Source organism: Oncorhynchus gorbuscha, linkage group LG25, assembly GCF_021184085.1.
Source record: "Oncorhynchus gorbuscha isolate QuinsamMale2020 ecotype Even-year linkage group LG25, OgorEven_v1.0, whole genome shotgun sequence".
Lineage (NCBI taxonomy): Eukaryota > Metazoa > Chordata > Actinopteri > Salmoniformes > Salmonidae > Oncorhynchus > Oncorhynchus gorbuscha.
In genome coordinates, this window is record NC_060197.1 from 7,279,681 (window position 1) to 7,290,443 (window position 10,763).

The following is a 10,763-nucleotide window of genomic DNA, read 5'->3' on the forward strand; positions in this document are numbered from 1 at the left end:
GGCTGTGAAAGGGCTATTTGACCAAGAAGGAGAGTGATGAAGGGCTGCATCAGATGACCTAGCCTTCACAATGACCTGACCTCAACCCAATTGAGATGGTTTGGGATGAGTTGGACCGCAGAGTGACGGAAAAGTAGCCAACAAGTGCTCAGCGTATGTGGGAACTCCTTCAAGACTGTTAGCTTCACCTGGAATGATTTTCTATCTTAGAGAATGCCAAGAGTGTGCAAAGCTGTCATCAAGGCAAAGGGTGGCTACTTTGAAGAATAAAAATAAAAAAAGATATAAGATATATTTTGATTTGTTCCAACACTTTTTTGTTTACTAAACGATTCCATGTGTTATTTCATAGTTTTGATGTCTTCACTATTATTCTACAATGTAGAAAATATTACAAATAAAGAAAAACCCTTGAAAGAGTAGGTGTGTCCAACCCTTGTGTCATGAATCCCGCCGAAGATGGTGCCTCTTCCTGTTCGGGCGGCGCTCGGTGGTCGTCGTCGCCGGCCTACTAGCTACCACTCTTTTCTGTTTCATTTAGTTGTGTCTGATTAGTTGCACCTGTTTTGTGTTTAGGTTTTGGTTGTGTGCTATTTAAACCCAGTAGGCCCGCCAGCTTTTGTGCGGGCTTGTTTTTCTGTTTATGGTGTGTGATTATTTTGTGGTATTTATTTTTCCGGTCAGTTTCTTCCTGTTGTTTGGACTGGGTCTTTACGCGCCCTTGTGTGTGTGGCGTGACCGTCTCTCTGGGTTTTTGGAAAATAAAAATCCACATCTTGTGAACTATCCTGCTCTCTGCGCCTGACTTCTCCACCCACTACTCATAGAAGCCGTGACACTTTGACTGGTAGTGTATATGTTATATTTTTTGGATAAACAGGGGGGGGCACAAAACACCTGCCCTGAATGACGCGTCGCCACTGTATACAACCAACAGCTCACTAAGATCACAGTCATCTCACTGCTGACTAAGATAGTATTTTCAAAGAATGATGATAGTGATGTGTTCATAACAAAGTGGGAAGGTGGTAATTACCAGTTGTGAAATCATAAATACTAGTTGGATGCATTCACGTGCTTTGAACTATTTGAGAAAAGCCGATTGGCTAATGGCCAACAAGTTGTCAACCATAAGCTATGAGTTCAGCTATCATGTTTGTTAAATTATAGTGTTCAAAAACATATTTATAGATAGATTTTTGTAAAGAATGTTTTGATGCATTGAACTGCTGAAAATGCTGTTAAAAAAGTAATTTCCTTAGTAGATGATGTCAGAGGTCAGCATGTGGGAGAAGTCGGAGCTCAGGGATGATAGACGAGTTTCCCACTAGTAATTACCAGTTGGAGGGACGTTCAAGTGGACTTTTACCAGTCGTATGTGGTAAATACCACCTTCCCACTTGTATTGTCTCTGGTAGGCCTAACTATCTCAGTGTATTAGAAATCTTTAATCAGATTCTGTATGTTCCAGTGCTGCCCACTACACTCCTGAATGATGAGCTGGTAGTAGGTGTCCTCCCCTGGGGCAATCTCCAGACATCTCTTTGTCTGTCTGTTCTGGATGGCTTTTCCCTGTAAAATACAACAAACATTCTACTGTACAGCATCACAATAATTTTAAAAAGTCAAAGACATCTCTGTTGGTTCCAACAATTTTTAAGCATCAACTTCCCGAAATCATGTCAGAGTGCTTACCTGTTGAAATTCCCAGAGCATGTGGAATCTCTTCTGCTGGGCCACCTTGCACTCATACAGTCCCGGGGTTCGAGTGCCGGTGTCCACCAGACAGCGATTACTGTTGTACTTGTGAGACTTGATGCCTCCAATGTAGATCTCCCCACTGGCTCGATAATAACAGTTCTGGATAGAGAGTATATATATTTAGGCTTTTCTGAGTCTGTGGTATTGACAGTACTTTGCATTGTGGCATGGATTGAATCCCAAGTCTGCCATGGTATGAAACATATTATACATGTAGTTAAATTCTAAGATACTAAGCAATGATTGTACAAACCTGTGGACCAAAATAATGGCATCCATATAAAATAGGTGTGTTCCCCGGAACTGGGCCTTGATCTATACAGAGATCCGTCTTCTGGTCATTGACCAGCTGTTGATTTTATGGACAGAGATAAACGGTTATAAAAGTGCAGATTCCTATCCTGATTCATGACCCTGCATCCTTTTGAAAAAAGAATGCCATGCATGTCACTAAACACAGTTCGTGAGGAAAAAGTTCCAGAACAACTGTAACATTTTAGCATCACTCACAGCTCCATAACCAAGCAAGTCACCCAGGGGGTCTAACATGGGATACACGTTATCCAGATACCACTGGAAGGGTTTGCAGTTCAGTCTCTTTCTCAACTTCTTCCTCTCTGAAACATCCCCAATGTCTATGCCATGATCCTGTGGTGAGAAAGAAGATTTCTAAATCAGAAACACAGGCCATGTGAGCAATACACCTATTATCCACTTTTGCTGCTTACTGCCATCATTTTACATGGATCCAATGATCTTTATTATGGCATTGAGTAATAGACCATTTAAAAAATAATATTAACTGTCTAATCTACTTATTTTCAAACACAAGGCATGCAAAACAGCAATCATTGCTATTCTATAGGAACGGCTGAACAAAACCTACTGTTTGATTGGTTTCTTGTGTACAGTACCTTCAGTGGGATGTTCCAGGCAATGTTGACATTATGTTTGTAGTCATCCATCCAGACCTCAGCCACTCTCAGAGCATTCCTCTTCATTGTAATGCTCAGGTCGGGGAGATAGGGTTTATGGGCCCTCTCGATGTGGGCTATTTTAGAACAAGGTATGACCTCGACACTTCCACCACATAGCCACACCTCGACACACCAAACACCAAGAGAGAAGGAAGAGTTTATAGATATGGACTGAAGTGTCTGGATGTTGGATGTAGATTGGTTTGTTCAAACTGAATGACTCAAGAACAAAAAGTAATTCTGCAAACACAAGTCTGCTTTGATTTCAAACATTCATTTAGAAACTGTAGCAGAGGGGCTTACCCGGATACCCAGTTCAACATTTTCCCCTCCATAGATCTTCATACCACCATCCAGAGCACCAATTTCCCCAAAGAAAAGGCGATCAACCACTAGTATGCCCATAATGGAGGGGCTCCTGACAAACATACAGTACAAATCATGGTCATTTCCAGATTTCCAGAAGTGACATTAATTTAATGAATATATAACGCAAAATAATAATCCAGGTGTAAATATTAGGTATGATTTTCCTCCCAATGCTGTGCTTTCCTTATCGTCTATTCAAACAGATCTGTGAACCTGGACTATCATCTGATGATGAAATCACAAACAACTCACTTTCCTGGCTGTGACTCGTCTTTCAAGGCATACCACTCAGGTCTGAAGGACTCATACATACACCACAGGGCCCAGTCAAAGGCATCTGCAGCAGGCCCATAACGTGTGACTGTCAAGTCATCGAAATGGACGTTGTCAAACACCGGTGTCAACACCAACGTGCGGTCCTCCTTTATCCGAGCTAACAGAGGCTCCGCCCTGTTCACACAAACACAGAGTCAAAACACCATTTTGAGGGGGTGATTCAGAAAGTCTCACTGAGATATTTCATTTAGACTACCATTCCACATGGACCTCTATGTGGGCATCCAAGATGGCCACCACATCTCCTGTAGATTCCCTCCACCCTGAGAGGCGGGCCTGTGTGAGACCGAGCTGCTCTGAGTGTCTCACTCTCTTCACCAGGCCGGGACGCTCTTCATGGATGAAGCTAATGTAGGCATCCAACTTCTCCTTTAGATCCTCTGTGAAAGCAGAAGCTTGCAAATCAGTGCTACCTAAGGAAAGTTGAAAGCCACACATATGTTCAATCTAAATGTTAACAAATGTAATTTCAAATGTTTCTATGCGGAGAGCATTGACCAATTAGGCAAACCATTGGAGCTGTGGTCATCCACCAGTATAATGTCTTTAAGCAGGTGTCGGGGGGTCTTGTCTATGATGCTGCGGACGGCTCTCTTGATGATTGACAGGGCCTCGTCCAAGTAGATCAACACCACGCTGATGGTGGGCAGGTCATGGGGATACTGGTGCTTAGCACACCTAACAGGCACAACAAACACATTTGGTCCACCTCATATACTTTATTCACTTCACCAAAGCTGTTGTTTCACTTGTCAACTTCAATGTCATTGTGAGAGCTTTGAGGTATAAGGTTCTATCTGCATTTCTGTCAAAATGTATTTATTGACATAGTCTTGTTCTGTTCAATGTTTTCTACCTATATAGTACTCTAAAACCCCAGTCCATGTTGTTGAGTTTAAAAGAATACATGATAAAAATTGCTTAGGATCCAGTTATCTTAGAATCATCTTTTTTCAGGTAGAACCTTCTAGTTCTAAGGTTACAATTGCTCAAATTGAATTCACAGTGCTGGAGATGGAATTGACCTCGGTTGGCCGCATTGCAACAGACTGTGGTTAGAATTCAGAAGTTTTCAGCGGATCCATCATTTGCTGTGTTGAGGTGGCGGAGAGATGAGGAAAATAATTTACTTAGGATCGCGAGTATCAGGGATTTCCCTGTTCAGGGGTAGTCTGTCACTCAGGAAGGCGTTGTATCCATACATCTGAAACAGCCCCTCTGCCTCTTTCTGCTCCTCCTCTGAGAGCTCACCACCCCAGCTTGTGAACAGAGCTGAGTTGGGGTACACCTTCTTCACCACCTTCCTCTCCTTCTTGACCTCGGGAGCCTTCACAGCCTGCCCCTCTTTCAGACTGCTCCCGTCGTGGATTGTATTCACTGTGGACACACATGACAGCTGTTCATGAAATTGTAATAAATGTGTTAAGGCTGCCAAAATCAACACTCCATTTGATACAAACAGAGCAGGATCTCATTTAAAATCAAATCAAATCAAACTTTATTTGTCACATGCGCCGAATACAACAGGTATGAATACAACAGGTACAACCTTACTATGAAATGCTTACTTACAAGCGAGTTAATTAAGAAAATATTTACGAAATAAACTAAAGTAACAAATAATCAAAGTAAACACAATAAAATAGCAGTAACGAGGCTATATACAGGGGATACCGGTACTGAGTGAATGTGCGGGGGTATAGGTCAGTCAAGGTAATTTGTACATGTAGGTAGGGGTAAAGTGACTATGCATAGATAATAAACAGTGAATAGCAGCAGTGTAAAAACAAATGGGGGGTCAATGTAAATAGACCTGGTGGCCATTTGATTAATTGTTCAGCAGTCTTATGGCTTGGGGGTAGAAGCTGTTAAGGAGTCTTTTGGTCCTAGACTTGGCGTTCCGGAACCGATTGCCATGCGGTAGCAGAGGGAACAGTCTCTGACTTGGGTGACTGGAGTCTTTGCCAATTTTTTGGGTCTTTCCTCTGACACCACCTAGTATATAGATCCTGGATGGCAGGAAGCTTGGCCCCAGTGATGTACTGGGCCATACTCACTACCCTCTTTAGCGCCTTACAATCGGATGCAGAGAATTTGCCATACCAGGTGGTGATGCAACCGGTCAGGATGCTCTCGATGATGCAGCTGTATACATCGATCTGGGGACCGATGCCAATGTGACAAGATTTTCAGTCTCCTGAGGGGGAAACAGTGTTGTCGTGCCCTCTTCACGACTGTCTTGGTGTGTTTGGACAATAATAGTTTGTTGGTGATGTGGACACTAAGGAACTTGAAACTCTCGACCCGCTCCAATACAGCCCTGTTTATGTAGTCCACGATCAGCTCTTTTGTCTTGCTCACATTGAGGGAGAGGTTGTTGTACTGGCACCACACTGCCAGGTCTCTGACCTCCTCCCTATAGGATGTCTCATCATTGTCGGTAATTAGGCCTACCACTGTTGTATCGTCAGCAAACTTAATGATGGTGTTGGTGTCGTGTTTGGCCACACAGTCATCGGTGAACAGGGAGTACAGTAGAGGACTAGGCACGCACACCTGAGGGGCGCCTGTGTTGAGGATCAGCATGGCTGACATGTTGTTGCCTACCCTTACCACCTGGGGCCACCAGCCTTTCAAAGCACTTCATGGCTACCGACGTGAGTCGATTATAAAAGTAATTTAGCTTGTCTGGTAGGCTCGCGTCACTGGGCAGCTCACGGCTGGGTTTCCCTTTGTAGTCCGTAATAGTTTTCAAGCCCTGCCACATCTGACAAGCATCAGAGCTGGTGTAGTAGGATTCAATCTTAATCCTGTATAGACGCTTTGCCTGTTTCATGGATCGTCTTATTAATGTCCCGCTCCTTGAAAGTGGCAGCTCTAGCCTTTAGCTCGATGCAGATGTTGCCTTTAATCCATGGCTTCTGGTTGGGATATGAACGTACAGTCACTGTGGGTACAACGTCGGCAATGCACTTATTGATGAAGCCGATGTCTGAGGTGGTATACACCTCAATGCTATTGGATGAATTCTGGAACATAATCCAGTCTGTGCTCTCAAAACAGTCCTGTAGTGTAGCATGTGCGTCATCTGATCACTTCCGTATTGAGCAAGTCACTGGTACTTCCTGCTTTAGTTTTTGCTTGTAAACAGGAATCAAGAGGATATAATTATGGTCAGATTTGCCAAATGGAGGGTGAGGGAGAGCTTTGTATGCGGCTCTGTGTGTGGAGTAAAGGTGAGTTCTTTTTCCTCTGGTTGCACATGTGACATGCTGGTAGAAATTGGGTAAAACGGATTTAAGTTTGCCTGCATTAAAGTCCCCAGCCACTAGGAGCTCCGCTTCTGGATGAGGATTTTCTAGTTTTCTTATGGGCCTTATACTGCTCGTTGAGTGCGGTCTTAGTGTCAGCATCGGTTTGTGGTGGTAAATAGACGGTTATGAATAATGAGAACTCTCTTAGTAGATAGTGTGGTCTACAGCTTATCATAAGGTTCTCTACCTGGTGACATCTGTCACCAGCATTTATTGACAAAAAGACACACACCGCTGCCCCTCGTCTTACCAGACGTGGTTCTCTGTCCTGCCGATGCATGGAAAATCCCACCAGCTCTATATTATCCGTGTCGTCGTTCAGCCACGACTTGAGGAAACATAAGATATTACAGTTTTTAACGTCGGTTGTTAGGATAGTCTTGATCGTATATTTTCATCCATTTAGTTTTCCAATGATTGTACGTTGGCCAATAGAACAGATGGTAGTGGAGGTTTACTCACTCTCCTACAAATTCACAGAAGGCTGCCCGACCTCTGCCCCCTTTTCTCCTTTTCTTCACACAAATTACTGGGATTTGGTCTCGTTCCCAAGAAAGCAGTATATCCTTCAAGTCAGACTTGTTACAGAAAAAAATCTTAGTTCAGTTTGAGGTGAGTAATCACTGTTCTGATGTCCAAAAGTTATTTTATGTCATAAGAGACGGTAGCAGCAACATTATGTACAAAATAAGTAAAAACACAAGTTACAAACAACACAGAAAAAAAATAGCACAGTTGGTTAGGAGCTTCAGTCACTATTTGCATGTGTGTTTTTGAAAAAGGTGATTAACAATGTTTGATATGCCTTGGAGAATTACCTTGATGTAACTGATGTAAAAAAATATATTTGTATTTTTATAGTAAACGTGGTAAACTTTGGCACACAGAAGTTGGTAGATCAAAATGTAACAAATGTTGTTCAGCAAGCAACAGTATACAGGATTAAAGAACAATCAAAAATGATTATGGGCATATTTTATTTCATCCTTTATTAGCTTATTTAAATCCTTTAATTAACCGGGTACAAATTCCCTTTTACAATCATCACTGTGAAGTGTGAACTAACTTTTTCTGGGATCAACTCTGCATGTTGGTTTGGTCTAGATTCTAATGTGTTCTCAAATCCTCCCCTCTAAATCTGCCCTACTATCTAGAACAGTGGCAGACTGCAGTCCAGGTACAGTTCGTGGACAGAGCTACTGCCAATTCCCTTCCAGGTAAGTCAGAGGTAAATTAAGGAGATTGAGACTTACACAGCTTCTCGATGTGAGCCTCCATCTTCTCCAGCCTCTCGAGAATGTCTTGGCCCCTGGCCGATTCATTCTGATGGGCCCCCTGCAGTCTCTCCCCATGAGAATGAACCTCCCGCTTAATGGATGTGATGTAGAGTATTCCAGCAGCCATGGCCAACAACGGGGCCAGCCCTCGAACCCAGCCTAGCCTCATCATCCCTCTGCGTGTGAGTGCTCAGCCTGGGGATACAGACAGGATGGCCTTCCTCTCTCACTCTCTCACTCTCTCACTCTCTCACTGAGATTCAGGTTTGCCTGAAAGGAGGGAGGGGTGATGTAAAATAAATTGAACAAAGGAGAAAAGCAGTTGCAGATAGTCAATCAAAAATCTATTTGGTTTATTACAAGTTGCAACAGGGAGAAACCTCCAGGATAGAAGCAGAGAAAATGTCTAACTGGCCTTCTCTGGGAACACCCTTATATCCTAATCAGCATACAAATGTTCTGTAAACACCAGCCCGATAGGCTTGTAGGAAGTCAAATCAGAAGGCAGTGACTTTGTCAGCAGCTACAGAATCACATTGTAATAATAATCAGTGTATCCTCTGTCCTTGTACCTCCAGTCTGGCGTCAACCTTATCAGCAGTTATGAGTTTAATCCATAACATACAGCCTCTAGTCTAGTGACCATCAACCCAAGTGTTACAAACAGAACACTGGAAATCACGTTTTTTACATTGTGTTGATCATTCTAAATTAAATATGAACTTTAGTCATCTTAAATATTCCCATTATACTGTAGCTGAGGTGCACCATCCTGGCTGGCTGGCACTCAGTGGATGTGAGTTTTTCGTCACTCGCCTCCTCTAGGCTGTCAATCACTCACTGTCTCTAGTCCTGGAGTTTGGGTCGATGTGACAATTAGCAAATTGTCATGTAGATAATGCATAAAACACAGTGCGCATTTCTGAGGAAAAGTGCATGGAAGCGCAGTCACTTATATTTGCCTTTGGCCCATGAATGTTTACCTTGTAACTTTATAGCCTTTTGTCCTGAAAAATATATCAACTATGATTAACTAGGCTATTATGAGATACACCAAACATGCATACTTACGCAGACGAGGTGGGCACTGAAGTGGATGAAAAAATTCTGAATGCCCTACTGTTCAACACCCAACGTATTTGGCATGGGTATGCAAAGGAAGGGAAACAGGAAGGGAAACAGGGCCTGGAAGTCTGAATCATCTCAAACCAGGTAAATGCCACATTGTCTGTTAGTACTCATCATAATATCACTAATTCCCATTGATTCAATAAAAAAATCAGCACTGTATGGTATTTCAATTTGGCGACAATAAAGTTCCTCTTATGTTAAATGAAACTCTAGATACAGTCGCTACCTACTGAGCACACACTGGTTGAATCAACGTTGTTTCAACGTCATTTGTCAACGTATTATGATGTGGAATCAAAGTGGTAATCAACCAGTACTGTCCATCTCATTTCAACCAGTGTTATAAACATTGAAATTAGGGTAAAACTTTAACTTAAATACATTGACTTAACCTGACTAACAGGTTGCTACATCAATCATCTGATTACAACATAATCATCAAAACTATGTATACGTTGCAATTGCGTTGAAAATGTAAAAAATATGTTTTATTTTATTCAGTTATATTGTGTGGTTGAAATGACGCTTCAGTAACCACTCCCTTTTGTGGGAAACTGGTAAATAATAATAGGCTACCTCGGGCGGCAGGTAGCCAAGTGTTTAGAGCATTGGGCCAGTGACCGAAAAGTTGCTGGATTGAATACCCAAGCCGACAAGGTAAAAATCTGTCTTTCTGCCCCTGAGCAAGGCAGTTAACCCAATGTTCCCCGGGCCCCGTAGACGTGGATGTTGAGTAAGGCAACCCCCACACCTCTCTAATTCAGAAGGCTTGGGTTAAATGCGGAAGACACATTTCATTTGAAGGCATTCAGTTGTACAACTGACTAGGTATCCCTCTTTCCCGACCTTACTCAGGATTCACATGACCTCACATGTGAATCCTTAAAGAGATGGGGTGGGGCTAAGGCTTAAGAGGGTGTTAATAGCTGTAGACTGGGGTTGAATGGCTGGAACACAGTTATTGATATTTACTCCCCAAAACCACTCCCTTTTAAAAAATAGTAAATTATTTATATAAACATCATGATGTGTAATGGAACTGTTAAACGATATGCAATGTCTAAATCTGGATTATCTACAGCCTTCTCTCTGGTCACTGCATGAAGAATCATCAACACTCAGGCTGGGGACCGACAGCCATGTAGACCCATCATCTCATCATGGTAACGTAAGGCTTACGTGTTTGCAATTAGAGAAGTGCAACTTTTTCAAGCATGCAGTGGAGTCCTTAGGCCATTTGATTGATGCTGGTGGTCTCCACACAGCCCCATCGAAAGTGACAGTCATTGTAGATCCTCCTACTCCCGAGAAAGTCGGCCAGCTGCGGCCTTTCCTTGGCGTCCTGAATGACATCCTGCAGCTGAAGCCTTTGCATGAGGTAATGAGAGAGAGCAAATCCTGGTTGTTTACAAAGGAGTGTGACACTACTTTCAAGAAAGGCAGCCCTGATTGAAAAGGTGTTGACTCACTTTGACCCGTTCTTGCCAATTCCACTGGCCTGCAACACTTCCCTATATGGAGTTTGGGCCGTCGTGTCTGACAGCACATCTTCAGGAGAAGCCCATTGCTTTCACGTCAAGGACTGAAATACCCTTATT

The 10,763-nt window shown here is 42.8% G+C and overlaps 1 protein-coding gene across 1 annotated transcript; it reads right to left on the reverse strand.

The window, feature by feature from the left end:
• Nucleotides 1–437: 437 nt before the first annotated feature.
• Nucleotides 438–8,436, reverse strand: LOC124014271 (probable polypeptide N-acetylgalactosaminyltransferase 8). The gene is made up of 11 exons (XM_046329089.1): nt 8,011–8,436; nt 4,574–4,820; nt 3,955–4,121; nt 3,640–3,823; nt 3,360–3,557; nt 3,042–3,156; nt 2,676–2,861; nt 2,272–2,409; nt 2,015–2,110; nt 1,696–1,860; nt 438–1,572 (listed from the first exon to the last, which is right to left on the reverse strand). Exons 1-11 carry the CDS (start codon nt 8,204–8,206, stop codon nt 1,438–1,440), a joined length of 1,827 nt encoding a protein of 608 aa, XP_046185045.1. The 5' UTR covers nt 8,207–8,436; the 3' UTR covers nt 438–1,437.
• Between the last annotated feature and the right edge of the window lie 2,327 nt (nt 8,437–10,763).